Here is a 22,356-nt window from a genome sequence, read left to right on the forward strand (position 1 = left end):
CACATGGGGGAGGGCTGTTCCCTTGGGGCTGGCTGAGCTTTCTTTGAAGGTGGTAGTGTGGAAGTTCTGGGTGCAGATTAAGGCCAGATCATCATTACACACTCCAAAAGCACAGCAACCAATTTGTTCTGGCATTTTCAAAAAGCTTATGGAAGTTCCCAGTGCCAGATTTTGTAGTGCCCTGTGATTAATACCTTGCGTGGCTCTGAATGCTCTTGCTCCCTCATTCCTAGCGGATTGCTTGAGCATATCGTGGAGTACACCAATACCTAGACATACTGGTCTAGAGCCTAAAAAATTTGCAGAATTCTTCACAAGAAGAGCACAGAAGAGCTTGCCTTATCTAATAAGGCAGAAGCCAAAGAGGGATATTGCTCCTCCTGTAAATGCATCTCAGCCAGGGAGATGTTCTATTCCCATCCAGCCCCAGCCCTGCAGCTTGTGCTTGCTGCTCAGTGTGAAACCATCACCTGGAGCGAGATGTTACTGGAAATTACTCCTCCCTGGCTAAGAGGTACGAGACATATGGCATTTAAAGCTTGTGGTGCAAATGCATTCCAAGCAGCAGTCACTGAGACACCCAGGCCGTAGAGAGGTACAGAATGAAATAGTACTACTTGGGGCAGGGGTAGTATAAAATAAGGTTCTTACACTACTCATCTGTCTAGGTTGTGGCTGGGGACAGACTGGAAACCTCAGTCACTATGGAAATCTGCCGAGGTTTGTCTGGCTGCAGTCCAGCTGCTTTCCCGGCATGGAGAGGAGACGCTGCTGGCACAGGACGACGTGTCTGCTGGCTGCAGGCAGCCTGTTGCCTGTCTCTGTGCTCCAACACCCAGGGCAGTCCTCCCTGGTGGGAAGCAGGTCCTGCAGCACTGAGATACCTGATAGAGAAGAAAAAAAATTACGAAATCCAAGGCAGTGAATATTAGAGGATATCTGCATAGTACAGCCATCCCGTTTTGTGTACCCACACTTGCCCCAGCCTTCAGGCACATAAGGATGGGCTCAAGTCCGATATAAGGGGCTAACAGAGACTCATGGAGCACTGTCAGATGTGTGCTAAGTATATCCAATTTGATTGCTCAAAACCCCTGATGAAACCAGGATGCAGCAAAGCAAAATACAAGGGGCCAATTTGCAGTACGGCAGAGCTTTCCTTTATAGGTGTGTATAGCTGTCTCTGCCCAGAAGGTGAGGATGCAAAACCAATTTGGATTTTAATTGGGTTTTTTGAATGACTGTTTTTTCCTTGTTAAGCATCCACCTCATATTTGCAAAGTAGTGTGCTAATCCTGCCCCATGCCGTGCTGAACCCCAGCTCCGGAAGAGTTGGTGAGCACAAGAACCACAAGCATCAATAAGGATTTGCTGCCACCCTCTAGCAAGGGCAAAACAAAACAATAATTGGGCAGAAAACATTAATTTTGGAATTAAGAGACAGAAGAGAGCTATCATATTGGACAGTCCATCTCCCAGCCCCTGTACGTTGGTAGTAATTAAAACCCTGGAGAACCAGGGAGCTCAGGAGAAAAAACAAACAACCGTCAAAATCAGAAAAGTCTCACAAACCTCAACAATAAATAGCTGCAAAATGCGGCATTACAGGGATGTCTCTATTCTCAAGTATGTAAGCTGTGGTCTCTGGAGCTCAGTGTGGGAGAGCCTGAGTGACACAAAGCTGAGATCCTCCAAACACCTGGGCTCATGCCCCATTTTTGGCACTGAGAATAACCCATCTATTTAAATTAGAAGCACCTGTTTATGTCTTCCAGGATACAAAGATGTAGGAGCATAGAGCAAGTAATGCCCACAGACAGAATGGCCAGCCTCAAACCTTAGCTCTTCCATCAATAAACCCCCAAAATGACAAGTGCTAATAAAAGGTTTTGGTGCTAAACAGTCAGTTATTTCCAGAGCATCATATCATACCCAGAAAGTCTGCTGTAGCTGGATAGGTTGCACTTCTTTATCTGCATTTCTTTACTTGCAATCCTCATGTGCCAAGAGACCTGCGGTACAGGGGAATTGTTTAGGGTCCTCTCCCCAAAATTTGGAATTAGCTCAGGGTGTAGCCACACCAATCCATCCTTCTTGCATGTTTCTGTCACCCCACCTCTGCTCCTCCAGATTTCCCTTCTCCCCTACTCAGCATCCCCACCACCATCCCATGCCCTTCCCCACCCCTCTGCCATGGGACCCCCCTGTCCCCCTCAGCCCCATTATACCCACCCTGGCCCCTTTTGGCACTGTTTGCTTTCCAAGAAAATCTGGGAGTTATCATCACCTTTCATTGCCTCCACCTTTGTACAATGAAAGCAATTTAAGGCTGTAACAATCATTTTGGATTACACAGTTTAGTGATTTCTAATATGAAGTTCTTGGTCCTACCAGCCAACAGCACATATCCTGCCTATGAGGACCCAAGGAGGCAATTGGTTTGCTCTTGCTGGTGTTCAGCATCAACCCATCATCACGAGTCCTCAAGCTCAACATTGCACCTGCATGCCCTGTTTCTGTGCCTGGCTCTGTCAAATGGTTTTTGCACAAGCTCAAAGCTCTGCACACAGGAAAAACAGGACAGCTGGAAATTATACGTAGCAAGTCCATCTTATAAATATCCATTTGCCAGTGTGTAGCCCTATTCACGTTTCAGCTTTATGGTGTTTTCAACCCAAAAACAATACTTTAAAAAATCTTTAATTAGATATTGTTAAATAAAATTACAGCTCTGAATCAAAACATCTGAACCAAAGGTTGTTCTAGTCCTGAACCTAAATAAGTTCTCCCACTTCCTTGATTTTTAAAAATTGGCCAAATCTGGACCTAGGCATTGTTTCTCATAAAGTGCTATAGTCATGGCTTGTACAAGGTTATCTTCCCAGCATGAATGGAATGCAATGGCATGAAGGACTCATCATCATGTCTTCAGTGCAGGATTAGGCAATGTGTATCCCACCTAAGACATGTGCACCAATACGTTACAATACCCCTCTGCATCTCACTGGAGTACTGTCCAAAATCTGACTGTGGGTTTATATGCTATTTATTTTCATGCAATGAGGGGGATACTTTTGCTTTTCCACAGTCTGTGGTGTTTTGGTTTGTTTTTATTTCAAAATAACTGATTTAGGAAGAACAATCCTGTTAACTTTCTCAGGAGGGTGGACTTTCTCCTCCTAGCCATATTAATTTATTTAATTTATCTTAAATTTGATTGCAGTGAGCACCCTTAATTAACCTGCTTTTTTGCTGATAATCACTCACAATGGAATCAAATCACAAATCCGGGGATGGATTGACCGGCATACAGAAAGAAGCCGCCCTCCGTGCATTAATTCAGCGAACGGGATATAATTTGATCCAGGTAGGAACTCATGGTCACGTCCTTTTGTGCAGTGTCTGGCTTCATCCTGAGGCGATGTATTGCACTGGGGGCTTGAGCAGCGAATCTGTACGCATGAAGCACTCCTTGCTCATTCTTCTTCTCCTCTCTGCTTTTCTCTAACATATATGCTGCATATAACTACATGTAATAGATGCTGTCTCTTATATAGCAGGATATTATTTATCCAGAAATTATTTGCCCTATGCCAAAGTATGGTAAAGGTAGAAAAAAACCCTTGAGCACTGATAAATGTTGGGAAAGTTTGGGACTGCTGCCTGAAAGCCATGACTGTGGTGGTTGTTAGTATAGCAAAGAAAACCGACTAAACAAAGTTTCAGAAGAGCATAGGTCCAGATTTGGCTATAGGAAGTCCAACATGTCATCACCAGATCTGCCTTTTGTACAGGTCCTTGCACACATGCAAGTGCATGTGAGGCAGGCGCCTCACCTGCTCAAACACCAAAAATTTGCTCCCAGTTTAGGAGCAAGGTCTCCAAGGGCAAAGCTTCCTCTGTTTTGGGCAGGTGGAGACTCGGCATGTCCTTCAAATGCTGTCCGAAGAAGTCTTTCTAAGTTAGCATGACCAAAACAAGCTAATTTTTCAAAACCATTGAACACTAACAAGACTGACCTTGCATCCTGGAAGAAGTAACTGAAAGCACTGAAATTGAGGCAGGTGGCTGCCTTGAACTTTGCCTTGCTTTGTGCAGCACTAGAGGGCACAACAGCCCAAAGCAAAAACTGAGACTCCTGGGAAAGCATTTTCCTATAGCACTTAATCTGTGTGCCCCAGGACCAGGCCAGCAGCTGCGTTTGTTGCCCTTGCGGGAGTTTCCTGCTGTACCTGACCCAGAAGATAAATAGTTTCTCTCCCTTATATTTACTGTGGCTTTCTTTATCCTGGTCCTAAGTGTTTCCTATTACCACATCTGGCTATAGCTTATTCCTAAACCACAGATTTCAGCCCTCAGCTCCCACACGCCCCGCAACATCTTCTATCTCCCTACCTTTTCCATTCCAAGCTTACTTTTTTCCCCCTCTCCTAAATTCCTTTCCCATGTCTCTTTGGGCTTTTCTTCCAACCTACCTCTTTGTCCAGCCAAACAACTTCTTCCACCGTGCACATCAGGATCACTCATCTTTGTGAAGTGAATGATGAAGTCCTCCTTCCCTCCAGACACTTTGTCCAGATGAGTTTGTTGAGATGCTGCATTCAAGCCCAAAGCAAGCCACTGCAGACAGGGAAGACTTTATTTCTTGCTGTACCTCCTTGCATATCAGCTCACACAGACACTGACAAAATAAAAAAACAAGAATAGTTTGATTGTGTGCTTAGGTAGCCAAGAAGGCCAAGAGCATCCTGGCTTGTGTCTGAAACAGTGTGGCCAGCAGGACAAGGGCAGTGACTGTCCCCCTGTACTCAGCACTGCTGAGGCTGCACCTCGAATACTGTGCTCAGGTTTGGGCCCCTCACTTCGAGAAGGACACAGAGGTCCTGGAGCGTGTCCAGAGAAGGGCAGCAAAGCTGGTGAAGGGTCTGGGACACAAGTCTTATGAGGAGCAGCTGAGGGAACTGGGGCTTTTTAGCCTGGAGAGGAGGAGGCTCAGGGGGGACCTTGTTGAAAGGGGCTGTAGGCAGGTGTGGTCAGTCTCTTCTCCCAGGTAACAAGAGACAGGATGAAAGGAAATGGTCTCAAGTTGTGCCGGGGGATGTTTAGATTGGATATTAGGAAAACTTTCTTCACTGGAAGGGTGGTGAAGCATTGGACCAGGCTGCCCGGGGAGGTGGTGGAATGACCATCCCTGGAGGTGTTTAAAAAATGCAGAGATGCGGTGCTCAGGGACATTGTTTAGTGATGGCCTTGGCAGAGCTGGGTTAATGGTTGGACTTGATGATCTCAAAGGTCTTTTCCAACCTAAATGATTCTATGATTGTCTCTCACTTGGCTTAAAGTGGGACAGTAAGACTTCCTTGGCAGTTTTCAGACCATTACTGATGAGCTCAGCATTCCTTCAGCTGACACGCCAGTGAAGATTGCAGATCACTGCAACAACACAAAACACAAACATCACTTTTTGTCTTCACCTAACTAATGGCTTGAGAGACAGAAAAATCCCATGCCAGCAACATGCTCTGTTCAGCCAAACTGGGAGCAAAAAAATAGCCTGAAACATCATGGTCTTCCTGTTAGATCTGCTGTAAAAATTCGTTCATAAATTCAAATGTCTCTGTGACTCCATCACTATGCTGAAAACATGTGCAAAACAGGAATGAGCATAGATAATTCAGGACCTGTTACAGGCTTAGGAAAACTGAAGGAGCTTGTGCTATATTCTTATTTTCCTGCAAGGATCCCTGTTTGCTTATGTGCTTTAGGCCTTCCTCTTCAGCTAGTTGTACAGGCATTCACTTGCCTGGAATAATCCCAGAGTGGGAAATGACTACAGAAATGATCAGGGATCCAAAAATAGAAGAATGACCAGAATTCCAGCGGAGCAGGATATTGCTACAGGACAGGAGAAGGAGAAGAGGGAAGGAGGTGGAAGGAAGGAAGGACGGAACGAAGGAAGGAAAAGAAAGAAAGAAAAAGAAAGAAAGAAAGAAAGAAAAAGAAAGAAAGGAAGAAAAAGAAAGAAAGAAAGAAAAAGAAAGAAAGAAAGAAAGAAAAAGAAAGAAAGGAAGAAAAAGAAAGAAAGGAAGAAAAAGAAAGAAAGGAAGAAAAAGAAAGAAAGGAAGAAAAAGAAAGAAAGGAAGAAAAAGAAAGAAAGAAAGAAAAAGAAAGAAAGAAAGAAAGAAAAAGAAAGAAAGAAAAAGAAAGAAAGAAAAAGAAAAAAGAAAAAGAAAAAGAAAGAAAAAGAAAAAGAAAGAAAGAAAGAAAGAAAGGAAGGAAAGGATGAGAATTAAGGAAAGAAGGAAAACAAGAACTACAGGAAAGTTGATTAAAAATAGGAGAGGAGCCTAGCAAAAACATAGCAAAAAGAGAAAATATTGGCAGGTCTTCACACCTTTGACTGTTATTGAGGGCTAGGGGCACAGCTGTAGAAAGGGTCTCACAGCTCCTGGGTGCAGGAAGGGGTGGGTGTTGGGATGCACCGTTTCTCCAGGCCCAGGTCCTTACCACACCTTGCGCCAAGTATCACTACCTCTTCCCTAAGCCCAACTGCTGACACAAACTTCTTTTTTCAAGGGCGTTGAGCAGCTCCAGCATCACCTACTGCCAATGATGATTTGGGCTTCCCTCACCTCACCACTCTGTCCGGATGTCTCCAAATTTCTACCTTCATCCTCAGTTGTCTCCCTATATTAGCACTTTCTGAGGTCCAAATGCCTTCTGATTTTGAAAGTCCTTCTGCTTTGAGACATGATACTTCCCACATTTTTCCTTTGGTCTGTAGAGCAGGAAGCTCTCCATCAGTTACTAAAATAAAAAGCAATGTCACTGCTTATAAATGTTTATGATTGGATGAACAATCATGACAATTTATAAAGTTTTCAGTGTTATATTACGCAGTCCACAACTAACACACCGTCCACAGAGATTCAGCTCCCATAGCCAAGAAGACCTACGTTTTCCAAGGAGGTATTGGATTGTCTCCATCTTGGACATCTGAAGTAGCAGTTGAGTTGCAGATTCAGTTGTAGACCAGTGTATGCTTCTTACAAAACTCAGCTAGTACAAACCAGACCCTTCTCCAGTACTTCACCAGCACTTCACCAGCATACTAACTGGGTTAGCAAAGCCTTTCCGTACAGATCTGGCAGTGGGGCAGCCAATGCATACTGTGTTATCTCTGATGAGCCTGTAAAGAGTTGCTCCTTGAAGGGAATGAGGGTGTCTGCCTCCAGCCCACTGGTAACAGAGCATGTCTAAAGCATCATTCCCTGAGAAAGGGTTGGTTACATCCACATTTAAAATCTGTATCTAAACCGTTCTTTTACTTTCCTCCATGGCAGGAAAATGGGCAGAGGAAATATGGAGGCCCACCACCTGGCTGGGATGGCCCTCCGCCGGAGAGGGGGTGTGAGATCTTTGTTGGGAAGCTGCCCCGAGACCTCTTTGAAGATGAACTTATACCACTGTGTGAAAAAGTAAGACTTTATGGTGGGTAGCTGTATTGCAGAGGTTAGCGATGATGAAAGCTGCATGTCAAGACTGAACTGGAGATGATTTGGCCCAGACTACTGGCGGAGGTCTGACATGATATAGTCAAGGAAGCACCCAGTCTTACCTAAGTACCTCCCTCTTGCTGACAAAACTTTTTCTCCCTATTTGTAGATTGGCAAAATCTACGAAATGAGAATGATGATGGACTTTAATGGCAACAACAGGGGCTATGCCTTTGTGACCTTCTCAAATAAACAGGAGGCAAAGAATGCAATAAAACAACTCAATAATTATGAAATCAGGTGAGTGTGGCAAACATCTTCACATCAACTTTAAATTATATATATTAATCTGTTTTTTTTATGTAAAGCATATTTTTATTTGCAGCTCAGGGGAAGGATATTTAGATACACTAGATAAACTTTAAAAGGTCACCTCTTGTATCCCTGTGCAGTCACTGTTTTATGCTGTACTACAAAAGCAGTATGTAGGACTCATCAGAGTCAAATTTTTTTGCAGGAAATTTCTTCCTTACAAAAAAAAATATTAAAAAATCTATCAGAACATCGGAAAACATAACTTGCCTTGGATCAAATTAACTTTCACCTGACTATCGCTGTTTATTTCATGTTCCCCTCTGGGCTGTTTTTTATTAATTTATTCCTACTCACAGTCACTCTCATGACCTATACTGCAGATATGTTCTGGGAGACAGAGCGATTGCAAAAAATGGTGAAATAAGATGGAAAACAATTGGGAAAACAGTGACAATTCCTAATAGATAGAAACAGAAAAAGCCCTCATGTTTGTGACTAAAAACGGGGAACACCACACCCAGAAATCAACAACATAGAGGCAATATGCTTTGCTTTGATTTCAACTACTTTTAATGGGTTTTTGCCAGTTCAAAGTGGGATGAGTAGATGCCTTTGCTTAAAAGCATTTAGAGATAAGACATTTTGACAATTTTATGGCTTTTGCTTTCATTTCTTGTAAAAAAAATAGGAGTTGTGAATTGCTTTACTAGCAACCCTAAGGATGAGCAGGTCACAAGGCACACAGAGGGCTTGGAAACATCATTTGTATCAGAGGTTAGAAGGTCTTAAAGATCAGGCTTCATCCACCTCCACCTCCTCCTCTGCTTACTTCCCTTGATCCAAAGACTGCTCTAAAGAAGTTTTTAACTTCTCAAGACCTGCAAGAGATACTTGGACCATGAAAAGATGAGCAAGGTGCATGTAAGGGAATTTTTACTTTGAGGTCTGCACAACAGTTGGCATCAGAAAGCCCCAAATGGTGTCTCTCCATGACAAGGGGTTTTCTTTCCCTAAACCCTCAGCCATGAGGCCAGATGATGACTGGGAAGCTAGAAGTCACTGGTGAAAACAACAAATCCTGGCTTATACTGGTGGCAACACAAGAGTCAATGCTGTGACCATGGGTGGTAGGTACAGTTGCCTGGTGGCAGCCATTTTTGCCCATAGCAAAAGGGAGAATCCCAGGAAGAAAAATTTGTCTTCAGTTTCTCCCTGATCTCAAATCCTTGATATCCACTGTGCTGCCTTACTTTGATGTCAAATGTAGTACAGTGGCAGCCTTTACTTTAGCTTTTCATTGAGCAAGACCACTTGGATATCCCCAAAAACATACGCCACCGAAGCAGGAGACCTTGTGTTTGACCTTCTGTTTTGGGACAAGAGAGGGGTTTATTTGAATTTTTTTCTCTTTGAGAACTGACTTCTAACAAACTAGCAATGTTGTCTATATTCAGGAATGGGCGTCTCCTCGGAGTCTGTGCCAGTGTGGACAACTGCCGCCTGTTTGTGGGAGGGATTCCCAAAACAAAGAAGAGGGAGGAAATTTTAGCAGAGATGAAGAAAGTCACAGATGGAGTCGTGGACGTCATTGTCTACCCTAGTGCAGCTGATAAAACAAAAAACCGGGGTTTTGCTTTTGTGGAATATGAAAGCCATCGGGCAGCAGCTATGGCCAGGAGAAAATTGCTCCCAGGTTAGTACAGATGGGGAGTGGGTAGGGGTGGCTAAGTCTCAAGGGTCACCTATGTACATGTGCTGCGGTGAGACCAAAGTCTCCAGAGGAACCAAGTACCCATGGAAGCAAAAGCTGCTGGGTTTTCTCCTCTCAGCTGCTAGAAACACTCAGAGCAAGGAGGGACCCCAATGCACCATGGCTGGCTGATGAAGTCACCCTGGCTCTGGGGTGCAGAGTGAACAATTCACTACAGATCCCAATGTAGGACCATGCTCGTTATCCATGGTCTTCATTTAGGAGCTTGAATTTACTAAAAATACAGCTAGGTTGATTTAGCTGTGTGTATCTATACAGCTCTGTTGTAGCATATGTATTATCCTGTGATTATCTTGGGTTATGTATAAAATATAGCCTCAATTATGGCCTCTCAGAGAAAATCAGTCAGGAAAGCATCCAAGAACATGTCCAGTCTTCAGAATGTATTGAGGATGTTCCTGAAAATGGATATTTTCCATATGGGAGGAAAACTTGAAATGAGGAATTGCTTTAGGATTTAAACAATATGAAGAACAAGTTATGCAATTTAGTGCTGGGGGATATTCAAAGACCATTGTGAAGCAGAGAGAGGTTTGGCAGGTGTTAGATGAAGAAGTCACTTAACATTAAGTGCATTTCCAGTGATTTCAACAAATTTTTCATGCTTTCTTATGCTCAGCAGCTCCTGTATTGCTTTGTCAAACCCAGCTCACTTGCTGGTGGAAGAATCCAATAAACCTTCTGTTTTGAGACTTGTTCATAACCCACAAGCCTTCTTTCACCCCTTCTTATATGGCATGAAAGTTCACGAAACATCCCAAGTAATTTCAATCTTTTTTTCTTGTTGTAAAAACACGGGCACGATTTCAAGTGCAGAATATGCTTAGCTATCGTGGGATATCTCACACTGACTATTCTTCCCTCTGTTCTACACTTTCTGCATCAGTTTAGCATCTCTCTGATTGTGGGAGCATGTTCAGCTGGTCTGTGCTTCAGCAAAACTTCTCCATGATTTCTATATCAAGAACTAAGGAAGGAGTAGGCAACAGCCACAGCTGCCGATGGCAGCCTTGAGGGAGCAGAGCACTTGAAATCCTGAGCAAAGACAGTGAGACAGATGGAACAAGCACGTAGCTCAGAACAGGCATGTGCAATGCACTAGTGATTTCCAATTTAGGAACATCTTGGTAAACAGTTTGGGGAATTTCAAAGGCCTGAGCAGGAGCCAGAGTCTTCTGATGTTGAAACATACTGGACGAACTTGAAAAAAGTTTCAAGCCAGAAATGAACGTGTCTCCAGCTGATGCACTGGATGAATGTGAGATTGAATATCATTACCAAGACACTTCCTTTTCTCTGAACCTTGCTGCTCTTTGTGGGAGCTTTGTAGAAGAGACAGAAATGCTCAAAACAGAAGATGCTTTTTATGAAAACTTTGTCCTGTCTCCTGGTTAAACAAGAGGGTGGAGGAAGACTGGGTTTTAGCAAAAGGCTAGTGCAGTCACAAAGCTTAGCTCCTTGCCACAAGTCAACCAGGTCATTATTTCTGCTATTGAACAGAAAATGGCAATTCAGAAAGGGGCACACAGCCTCTTATTTCAGCTGGCTGCCATTAGCAGCCATCTCTTTACTTCTGGTCGCTAACAGCCTGAGTCAGACTGGACAGTGCTGAAAGCTGAACATCAGCCCAACCTTGCTCCACAAATCCCAGCTCATTCATGAGCTTTCCTAGCAGAGAGCAGCCTCTTTCCATTTAGTTTGCTAATTTTCACTTCCAATATAGAAAAACAGGTCTCCAGTTTCTACATTTGCCCTCTGATTTTCTCTGGTTTTAAGCTCAAATTCAATCTTAGATGGGTTATCCAAGCAGAGATACAAGACAGGATGCCTTTTTCAGATCTCTCAAAAAATGTTTTGCAGGATTCTCATTTTCCCTCTGCTGGCATAAGCATCCCTGGGTTTCTTTCAGGTTTTAGCATAATTAAGGCCTCAGAGGACTTCAACTTCATGTCATAAAGATCAGAGAGAAAGAAAGAAAGAAAAAACACAGAAAGACCCATTTACACTTTGGGGGACATTTGCAGAAAAGGCAGACATTTTATTTCATTATTTGGAAGAACTATCTAGCACTACTTCTGTGTGCTAAGGTGGAAAATTATCCCACAGAAATTTTGTACTGTACAACCAAAGAACCAGCTGTTGGGCCAAATAAAGCTGCTGAAGAAAAAGTGAGCCACAGACAGAGCACAAGAAATGTGGGGCTCTGGTTCTTAGTGGGTGGCCAGATCTCAATCACTCCTGAACAGAAAAGATCTCCCTGCAAGATATGCAGAAGGGGCAGGGAAGGGAGGAAAGAGGTATCATTGCCATCTATAGAAGACAGGAGATGAAGAAACCATCACAGTGTAGAGGTCCTTCTGCTTTACTTCGTGTCCTGCTGCTCATCACTGCGATTCCCACAGCTTTGAGACAAGGCTGTGGCAGTCAGTTTTCATTACATATTAAACATCACTAATTGACTAATCAATTACTTAACAGGTTTGGTGACTCAATGTAAATGATTGTGGACCCCAGCATAATCACATGGTGACATTGTCTTTGCCTCTTTATTTGCTGTTTTTATTCCCTGCCCCTCAGCAGCTTGATCTAGTATGTGCAGAGCCCACGGGCTTCTCCGCACCCACACCCTGTATTATGCCTCGATAACTTTTCATGTCCCTCCTTTCCACTATTTCTGCCTCCTTTCTACTATTTCTGCTGCAACTTCACCCAGTGGGAACCATACAACTTCAAATACTTGCACATAGATACATCCTTGCTTTTACTATTTAATTTCATCCATCTGGGACTTCTAGATCCCTTTCTTATTATCTAGGGAATTAAACTTTTGCAGCCAAGAGGGATTTTTTTAAGTTCATTAAAATATTTCCATTTAGAGAGCACTCCAGGGAAAGTGGACATTGGTGAATTTGGTTCTGGACACTGCATTTCTGCAGGCACGTAAGGTATTAGTGGGAGCATGCTCTAAGTGTGACCATCTGCTTTTAGAAATGAGTTAGCGAAACAGACATGCTTTAATCTAGAAAGGCTTATTTTGGTCACATTTGCAGAGCTGACCTACTCTGCTGCTCATACTGCACGTGAAATAGTCTCTGAGCAGAAGTGAGAGGAACAAAAGCCTGTCTGACACTGACAGTGCCAATTCCTTTAAAGGAAGGATCCAGTTGTGGGGACACCCTATCGCCGTTGACTGGGCAGAACCAGAAGTGGAGGTGGATGAAGACACCATGTCATCAGTAAAAATTCTCTACGTGAGGAACCTCATGCTCTCAACCACTGAAGAGACCATAGAAAAGGAGTTCAACAGCATCAAACCAGGTATGAACTCATTGACATGGTAGCTCCTCAATAAGTACTGCCACTGCAAACGGAAATATGTCTCCATTCATAAAATGCCAAAGAAAGATATAAAAATGACCAGTTTTCCACTGTAAAACGTTCATGTGTAATGCCACAAAAATTATTATAAGGCTGAAGGCTCCCACCCAACATGCACATCATGACATACTGTTAAGAGCTGCTTAATTTCCAGCTAACAACACTACTAACCTTTTTAGAGTGATTGGCAACTGGAAGAGATCCAAAATGCTGCATGGGGATGCCTGTGCCTTAACAATGATTTTGAATAATTTCAGTCTTTCTTAAAAAGAGAGACTCGGTGAAACAGCTGGGTGGTCTCAGCATTCTTCTGTGGCAAGGGATGGTGATAGAAATAGAGTGATTTAATACAAATGCTTTTATCCAGTCTATCTAAATTCTGAATGCTATCATTTTCATACAGAAATCCCCACATTCTCCTGTAAATTTGTGAATAATCAGTGATTATCATTTAACACAGAATATGACGGTATTCTTTCACGGCATACATTACATGCACTTAAGGTGAGATTTTTCAAAATGCAAGTAGATTCATTGGGAATAAAAATCCTGCTCACTTTCAAAGGAGATTTTACTTCTGAGTTGCTCTAGATTTAGGGAATTCCTCCCAAAAACAACAAAGTAAAAATAACCCATTTCTGCAGCTCTCCAAGCCACACAGTCCGCTAGGCATTAGTAACTTAAGCTTGTCAATGTGAAATAGCCTTTCATCTCATTCCTGTTAACTTCCTTCCATTGATTTTTAAAAATACACTACAGAGCTTCATTTTTCCTTCACTAACTTTTTATCTGCTCCATACCTTTCTTTTTCTGCACTAGGCCGCAATGCAAAGGTCTTTAAAAGGTTTCCTTATGAGCCCTTTCTGTCCTTCTAATGTTTCTGGCTGACACTTTTAGCCACCATCAAGCTGTTAGACATTCCATTTTACCCAAGTTAAATATGTATCATCCCATTCAACTCTTTCCTTCTTTTACTTACCCGGTTTTGCTCCTGAACACTGAACTGCTTGCACTCCCCAGAAACACATTTATGCACCTTTGACACTTTGGTGACTGTCGTCTGCTTTGCTCCTGAGACAAGTTTTCTGGTACAACAACAGAAGATCTGTATCATCTTTAATTTTCACTTTACTATTTTACTTCTCATGATGGAAATTCTTTTTATTTTTTAAATGGACAGCTTTATTTATTGTGGATAAATCAGGAATGCCTCTTCTAAAGCTGTGCCATGCTTTAAAGAGACATGTGCACCAGAGTAGTAAAACCTGAGCTCTGGGGAGAGCAAATGCAGTTTAAGTTATAGTGAGATTACAATCAAAAAAGTCAACAAGGATCTGAAATTATTCACTTCCCACCCTTGGTTATCCGCCTTATTCATCGTGCTGTATTTCAGTACCGCTGGCCTGAAGTGTACATTTGATCCAGGGAATTAAGAAGCTGTTTTGACAAAACCAAGTCATGCAATAAAAAATGATCCTAGCAAAAGGAGTTGCAATTCAGTGGTCCCCATGACAGAGCAATTACTACAGGCTCTGTAGACACATCTCAAGTTATAACATAATACAAGTATCACCCCTTAAATCTGTGCCACAATCATTGCCTGATGACTTCTATAGAGGTATGCACCTCTCGTCTCACTGAAAAGCCCTGCCTTTGCTCGCTAGAGATTTTGGCAAAAATCCTCATCCCTGGCAAAGTTTCCAGCAGGAAGGTCATTCTCTCCAAGTGTACCAAAGGGGACAATATTCCCCCTGTACCATTACATAGACAGTCTCTCTGTGGAGATGACCTGAGGTTGGGTATTGCGTTGCTTTGCCCCAGCAGAGGCAGAAGCAGGGAAGAACAAGAGTTTTAGGATCAGTAACACAGAGCGCTCTCAAGGAGGCAGAAGGGGGATTTTCAAAACACAGAGAGTTCATTAAAGCCTTGACTTGTAAACAAGGCATCAGCATATAACACCCATAACTTCAGGCTTAGAAAATCATCTTTCGATCCCAGAAGGACATGAAGTGCCACTTACCATTCCGGTGTCATTTTGCAGACGTGCAGGCTGCTCAGGTTTTAGGCTGGGAGAAACTTCATTTAGTCCACTGGAGCTCCTAATGACTCCCCATAAACCCCAAAGAAATATATTTTCTCTTGCAGTTATTTAAATAAGTGCTTTTTGTGGCAATATGACATTTCCCTGTGCACCTGTTCAGCTTTAAAGGGTATGAAGCCAACAGAAGAGTAGTTCAGCATCCCTTAGCTGTATTTCTAAAGGATGTGTTTGGGGGTGTTACGGTAGCTGGGCCGGTTGACAATGTGCTTCCCAAGCCACAGAAGCAGGGAAGATGAACAATTAAAGAAGAAAAGGCAGATGTCTAAATTTTGTAACCACAGGGAATAGGCTTAGTGTGGTTATTTTAGAGAAAAACTTGTTAGTGCCGAGTATCTCAGTGCTGAGAAGTTCCCAGCAGCAGAGCAGCTGACAAGGGAAAGTGAAAGCTGTAGAGGGTAGATGCAGAAGAGAAGAACAATAAACCATTTACATTCGAATTATTTTGGGTAATCACAGAGGCATAAGAAAGATTCAGGCAGCAGGTACCAGGGTGGGGGTCTCCAGCCCAACTCCACGCCTGGCAGGGCCAACACTGCAGCTACAGCAGGCTGATCGGGGCTGCGTCCAGGCGAATCGAAGCATCCCTGGCAATGGGGATCCTTCACCAAGTGGGGCCCCATCCAAGAGATGCCCCACTTGCACAGGAAAGCCTGTTTCTTAGGGCCAGACCTGCTGCCCCATCAGTCTCAGCCCATCGCCATGCTCAGGGCTGCTGTGTCCCAGGCAGGGCTGGGTGCTCGTTCTTGCTGAACATCCTGAGTCGATGGCTAAGAGAAGAGCCTCCTTGTTTTATGGCAGAAGCACCAGCTTTCCTGAAGCTGCTTCTGAGTAACATGTACAACGCACATACGAAACCATGGAGGTGGCAATCACATGGTGACATTACCAAGGAGTGTAACCAAATCCTGGGCTGTTGCACTTTCTGCTCAGCCATCTGGCCTTGGGTGGTCACAGAAGGGAGACAACACCAAAAGTAGCATCCAACAGAGCATTTTGGGCAGGAGAAAACCATTCCAGTTTAATGGGAAATTTACTGGTGTCTGACCCCAAATACCTCTAGCTTGCCTTGAAATACTGCAGCCATTATATATTTACTTTAACATGGCATATATATCCTAAGAGGTAAGAAGACACTGTCCCCTTGTTCTTATACCCTTGGTCAGCCTTTGCTCTCCAAGAGCTCATAACCTAACATAGCTGCTCTTTCAAGTCTGCATTTTCCAACTAATACCCATTTCCAACTAATATTCAAATGTTTTCTGCAGGTGCGGTAGAGAGAGTAAAGAAAATTAGAGACTACGCCTTTGTGCACTTTAATAAAAGAGAATATGCAGTGGAAGCTATGAAAGCCTTGAATGGAAAGGTAAAGCTGCTATAAATGCTAGTTTGTGGGGCTTATGAGCAGTAAATCGTTACACAGATGAAACAAGGCTGCCTAGTTTATTAGCTACAAAAACATCCTGAAGGTGTTAGCCCTATTTCTCTTTGCAGGCTACTTTTATACTCCTGGATTCATTTTTCAGCACCTCTGATGTACACAAACTGTTCATTTTGGCTTCTTGCTCCTTGCAGTTGTGCTAAATGTTTGCCCAGCTCAGACTGTATTTCACCGCCCAGAAAAAGGAAAAAAAAAAAAAAAAAAAGGCAGAGCAAAGCTGAAACAAGGACTAAGAAATGAGGGGTTACAAATTCCCTTGGCTCACACTCATATCCTTGTTCCATGTCTGCCAACAAAAACACTCGCAGGGCAGCGTGTGAATGGCAAACTGGGACAAACAAGGTCAACCCAAAACATCTGCTTCAAATTTAGATGTGGATTTGCAAGGAGGTTGCTGTGTTTAGTATTTCTTGCACTGCATGTAATTCACGGCACTGTAATGCAAGAGCTGTTCCCAAAGAGGTGTTAACCTCGCTCCTATTTTTAGCGCTACTGGTATTCTCCATAGGAGTACATATAACCTCACTGATTTACATGCTACTTTGCAGGGAAGCAAAACCTTAGGAAGGCTTCACAAATGTACTGATTTGGTTAAGGAGCCTCTCCTGGCTGTGGTCAGGGCTGGGTGCTCTCAATGCATTAAGCCTTCACACAGCCAGTGCTTTCTTTCACCCATGGGAGGGAAATTTCGGGGGTTTTGGGTAGTTTTCTCCATGTTCCTACCCTGTTAGCAAACCATGGGGGTAAAACACCTCCCTAGGCAGGATAATCTCCATGTATTTTGAAGACTTACACTTATGGTTCTCCCGTGCTCTCTCCCCACCACCTTGGTGTGAAGGTGCTGGATGGGTCCCCGATCGAGGTGACATTAGCCAAACCTGTTGACAAAGACAGCTACGTCAGATACACCCGGGGCACAGGCGGCAGAGGTACCATGCTGCAAGGAGAATACACCTACGCCTTTGGACACGTGTATGACCCTGCCACTGCCTATCTGGGTGCCCCGGTATTCTATGCACCCCAGGCTTACACAGCTATCCCCAACCTCCACTTCCCTGCCACCAAGGGGCTCAGCAACAGGAGCATCATCCGGCCTCCATCCATCCGAGGTAACTCCCATCACACCAATGCTCTGCTCTAGCAAAATACCTCCTCTGAGGCTTGGGGGGCTGCTCCCTAGGCTTGTGTTGATGGTGTTGACTTTGTCCTGTGAGCTGGACCCCTTTCAAAGAGGGATGGAGAACACAAGGTTTAGGCTCTGTCCTTCACAAAGGTGTAGCAATCTTACAGCAGACTAAGCAGGGCATGAAAAAAATGATCATTTTCCTGGAGCAAGCCTGGAAAAGTTTCCAAATTGCCCTCGCTCCAGTGTAAATAAACCATGAATCCTCCTGGCTTTCCCCCCTTCAGAGCAAGTCCCTCAACCAGCCACCAGCACAGCTGTCTGCTGTGTTTCCTCTTTGCTTTGAAGGTCACAGAGAAAGTTTTGCCAGTCCTGGTGTTTTCTGACCCAAAGCCACAGTTTCCCAAGGAGGTCACATTGCTGATGCAGGGTAGGGAACCAGTGCTGAAATCAAGAAAGCCATTAATTGTGTGCTATGGGAGAGAGACTCCTTTTTTGGGGGGGAAAAATTAACCTAATAATAAGCAGTCTACGAGAACAGAGGGTATTTCTGAAAGCTGCTGGGGCTCTGCCTTTGATCTCAGGTGACTACACTGGGGACCAAATCAAATCCCCATGCTCAGGTTCCCCCAAATTAAATATCATTGCAGGTGTCATTTGGTAAGTGCAGAAGTAAGCTTGGGGGCTAGCAAAAAAAAAATCTGCCCATTTGATCTTCCCTCCAAAGAAGATGCCTGTGCCAGTCAGCTTGTGTCCCCAAGCCTACGGGCAGGTCCCACAGCAGACTAGGATCCCACGTAGCACCCCAGCAGGGCTGGCAAGGACTGTGCCAGTTTTTCCTCCTTCCCAAGGAAGATGACAAGGAGGTAGGAATTTCCCTTGCTGCCCCCCATGTTTTTGCCCACATGGGTGAAGCCAGATTCTGTGAAGGTTGCATTGGGAAAGGTGCAGGTGTGATAACCCACCAGCCCTCTCCTGCCTTAAAGTCCCCCCAGACTCCCAAATAGGGCTCCCTGAGGAAAAATGGAAGTGTAATGGGGGAAAACAAAAAAGGATTTTGATTCACACAAGCAAGGGATTGTATAAACTGAATTCTTAATATAAGTGAAATTACACTGGTGGGTAGCAAGTGGCATCAGTTGTCCCTTGTCTGCCTTTCGACTACAAATCTGGGTAGAACAATGTCATGAAATCAAAACCGACTAGACAAGATGGAAACTGTCAGAAAGAAGCAGGGAGCTGCCCAAACCCCCTCACCTGTCCAAGCATATGAGCCCAAACCCAGAGGGTGTCAATGCTGAGCCTGGGTTATCCCAGCAGCAGGCTAGGGGGGAGCTCCTGCCCATCTTCTTCCCAAACTTGGTGAGTGGGGCTAACTTTTCCATTTCAGCAAGAATCAGGGTAATTTTTCCGGCGATTTGATTCAGTTTAATGCCTTCTTACATTCCTAGAAATTTACATGAATGTACCTGTAGGGGCTGCGGGAGTTAGAGGACTGGGAGGTCGCGGCTACCTGGCGTACACGGGCCTGGGGCGTGGATACCAGCCCAAAGGAGAAAAGAGGGGAGAGGATAAACTCTACGACCTCTTGCCAGGAATGGAGCTCACACCGATGAACCACATCACACTAAAGCCCCAGGGGATCAAACTCGCTCCTCAGGTAGGTGTGCAAAAAAGAGAGTAAATATCCTGGCCAGAGGCTGTCGCTGCCCAAAATGTTTTTGATAAAACAGTTCCCTGCTTGAATCTGCACTGGGGACTGATGACTAAATCTGTTCTTGCATCTCAAAAGACATTAGAAAAATCAAACACCACTAGTTGCATCTTGCAATACCCACCTGCCTCCCTGGAGAACAGCATCTGCTCTCCCTCAGAAGAGAATTTTCATAAACACCCATGGGTGTAAAATGAAATCCACCTATGGCTGCCGCTCCATAAGAGCACTGAGAGTAAAGAAATTCTCACCCAAAATAGATTTGATAAACAAGAAGCAAAGTTTGGGGCTTCACCAAAGAATGAATGCACATATATAGAAAAACAATGTATATTTTAAATAATTTATGGGGGAAGAGGTGTTGACTGACTGCCCAACTCAGCCCAGCACAGAAACTCTGATTGCTCAAGGAGGCTTTTGATGTGGTTGTGCGTGAGGGACTGGGATGCAGACAGGTGGATGAGGACTGAGGAGAACAAACCCAGAACAAATTCCCTGAGTTTCTGAGGGTCTGGCTCTTACAGCAACTCCTTTCCCCTTACATCATCCAAAGCAACATGAGAAACTAACTTCACCCTGACTTTTGAAGCACCTTGTTGCCTATTAACACTTCTGTTAATTAACATCTGGTTTGCCAAAGTCTATGAAAACATCCTTTTCTCTCTTAGAAAACTGGAAAGTGGTTTTTTTCCACCCTCCCTGCAAAATTTCAGTTCTCTCACTCTGTTTTATCAGCATGTAAGATGGCTGAAATAGCCTGAGTGGTGCTGCACTGCCTTAGAACAGGTGAAATTCGTTTTTCCCTCTTCCCAGCTATGTCAGCCCCCCACTGCACATATTTCATATGGTGCAGTAATGACATGGGGCACTTGCAACATCAGGGGTTTGGGGCACATTTTCCAAGCAGCTGAGCTCTCTAATGCCCCCACTGCTACTATTTCACAACAGCAGGTCTTAAACAGCTGCAACTTGCTTCACAACAGCTTCATTAATAAGACAGCCTCATTAATACCTGTCAACTTGGTCAGCCTCTCCCAATCACTACCCTAAGACTGTTTTAACAGCATCTTTGAATGATGGATTTTGTTCCCACTACCTAGCTGGGATGCTCGGTGTTAATAAGTAGATCTGCCTTATCAAGGATTTAAGTGTCGATGTAACATTATAAAACTGACATCTGTATAAAGGTGTTGGGACAGCAGGGAACAAGTGTTGACACAGTCAAGAAATGCAATAAACTGGTTTATTTACACTACAAAGTGCTAAACTTCAGCTGGAGCTATGATTACAAAATTAAAAGTAGCACTGACATTCAAATTTTAGATTGTAATTTTAAATAACACTAAGTGTAAATTTTAAATAAGGTAGACCACAGAAAGACACAGGTTGGAGGCACCTGGGGTCTCCAGTCTGGCCAGCTGGCAGCATGGCCAATGTCGCAAAGTCCCAAGACCCAGCATCTTCTCAGCTAAGCGTCAGGTCTGGTGGAGCTACCTGAAAAAAATAACTGGTCCAAACACGACTCATGGGAAGGCAGGGGAACCATGCTGTGTTCAAACCCATTCGGGACAGCACATACCCAGCAGGTTAAAAAAAAGAAATACCAAGCCAAAGCAAGAGTGTTTCCAGGCAGCAATTCCCAATTACCATGGAATAAGCTGTGCTAAGGCTGGGAGCAACATGGTTCAGCATTTCTCTTTCAAACTAGAAGCAGAAATCGCCTATTGAACCCTGTATAATTAATTGGATGGAAACACAGCCTTTTTTCTTTTTAATTTTTCTTTTCTTTCTTTTTTAAAAGACTGCTATTTGGACTTTTCATGCACTATAACCCACTAAGCCAGGGAGGTAACAGAGTAGTGGAGATGAATGCAACCCTAGTGTTTTAGCACTGTTAAACAGAGTTTCTGGGGAGAATGCAAAGAAAACCACACCGATAACAGAATAAAACAGCTAATCAGCAAAAGGACAAAGACATTCAATTTAATGATAATTAAGTTCAGGAATTAGACAGATTTTCAAAGTATAAAACATTTAGATGATTCTTATACTGCAAGGTGAATGTAGTATCCTGTCTGCCTTGGGGTTTTTTGTTTTGGTTTGGTTTGGTTTTTTGCTAAGCCTTGGGAAAGCTGCCACAACACCCCTGAAAGCCCTTTGGAGGGAAGGAAGCTGACCAGTGCAGGGGCTGGATCTGGATAAGAAGGCTACTGTGCAGCAATTAACCCAAGTAAAAATCCCTTTTATCCCTTCTAGATCTTAGAAGAAATCTGCCAGAAAAACAACTGGGGACAGCCTGTTTACCAGCTCCACTCTGCAATTGGCCAAGACCAAAGACAGCTCTTCCTCTACAAAATCACTATCCCTGCCCTTGCCAGCCAGAACCCCACCATGTATGTAACTATCTGAGGTTTTCTGGGTTTTTTCCCTAGCATCTGTCCTTAAAAGACAATTGCATAGGTCTCTATGGCTTTTTTTAATACATATATTAGTGAGAAAAAAATCCACAAACTAAAACAGACTGACAGCGATGTCTGCCATGCTTGGTGCTCTCTCTCTCTGGTGGCGCAAAGATTACAGACAGTCAGAAAAAATCAGGCAAAAGGGTGCTTCTTAGTACAAAACCAAAGCAGATGATAGCTCTTGTGGGAAAAAGAAAACAGCCTAAAGGAACACACTGATAATTCAGCTCCGAGTATGATTCTAAACATTTCTGACCTAAACCATTGTTTGCTGTGTATTTTAAAGAAAACCCCAGACTGCAGTAGGCTTTCTTTTGGACTGAAAATGCACAACATCCTCTGAAAGGATATTGTGTCCAAAACAAGACACAGGGCTAATAAACTCAGCAAAGAAACTGGACTGCTACGGGAGAGTGCTTTTGTTAATGCATCAGCACAGTAAAATAATGTTTCCATTTGATATGTGGGATGATGCCATCTATGAGTGGATCAAAACATCTTGCAGGAACATCCTAGAGAAAAAAAAACCAAACAAGCTAACATTTTGCTGTACTCACA

The 22,356-nt window shown here is 43.6% G+C and overlaps 1 protein-coding gene and 1 long non-coding RNA gene across 4 annotated transcripts in view; one reads left to right on the top strand and one right to left on the bottom strand.

The window, feature by feature from the left end:
* A1CF (APOBEC1 complementation factor) overlaps window positions 1–22,356 on the top strand; it is a 30,598-nt gene that overhangs the window by 3,317 nt on the left and 4,925 nt on the right. Inside the window, exons 2-10 of one of the 3 annotated variants that reach the window (XM_037399473.1) lie at window positions 3,224–3,367; window positions 7,344–7,478; window positions 7,666–7,796; window positions 9,266–9,504; window positions 12,736–12,900; window positions 16,327–16,424; window positions 17,338–17,608; window positions 19,074–19,282; window positions 21,593–21,729. In XM_037399473.1, the coding sequence (XP_037255370.1) occupies window positions 3,269–3,367; window positions 7,344–7,478; window positions 7,666–7,796; window positions 9,266–9,504; window positions 12,736–12,900; window positions 16,327–16,424; window positions 17,338–17,608; window positions 19,074–19,282; window positions 21,593–21,729 (1,484 nt within the window). In that variant the 5' untranslated portion in view covers window positions 3,224–3,268. The remainder of the gene's footprint in view (window positions 1–3,223; window positions 3,368–7,343; window positions 7,479–7,665; window positions 7,797–9,265; window positions 9,505–12,735; window positions 12,901–16,326; window positions 16,425–17,337; window positions 17,609–19,073; window positions 19,283–21,592; window positions 21,730–22,356) is intronic. The other 2 variants (XM_037399474.1, XM_037399475.1) reach the window with 2 other exon arrangements.
* LOC119153267 lies at window positions 1,052–22,351 on the bottom strand. Its single transcript, XR_005106102.1, has 3 exons — window positions 21,855–22,351; window positions 6,533–6,539; window positions 1,052–1,062 (listed from the first exon to the last, which is right to left on the bottom strand). It is a non-coding gene; the product is annotated as an uncharacterized LOC119153267 (long non-coding RNA).

The sequence above is a fragment of the Falco rusticolus genome, chromosome 9 (assembly GCF_015220075.1).
Source record: "Falco rusticolus isolate bFalRus1 chromosome 9, bFalRus1.pri, whole genome shotgun sequence".
In the NCBI taxonomy this organism is placed as follows: Eukaryota; Metazoa; Chordata; class Aves; order Falconiformes; family Falconidae; genus Falco; species Falco rusticolus.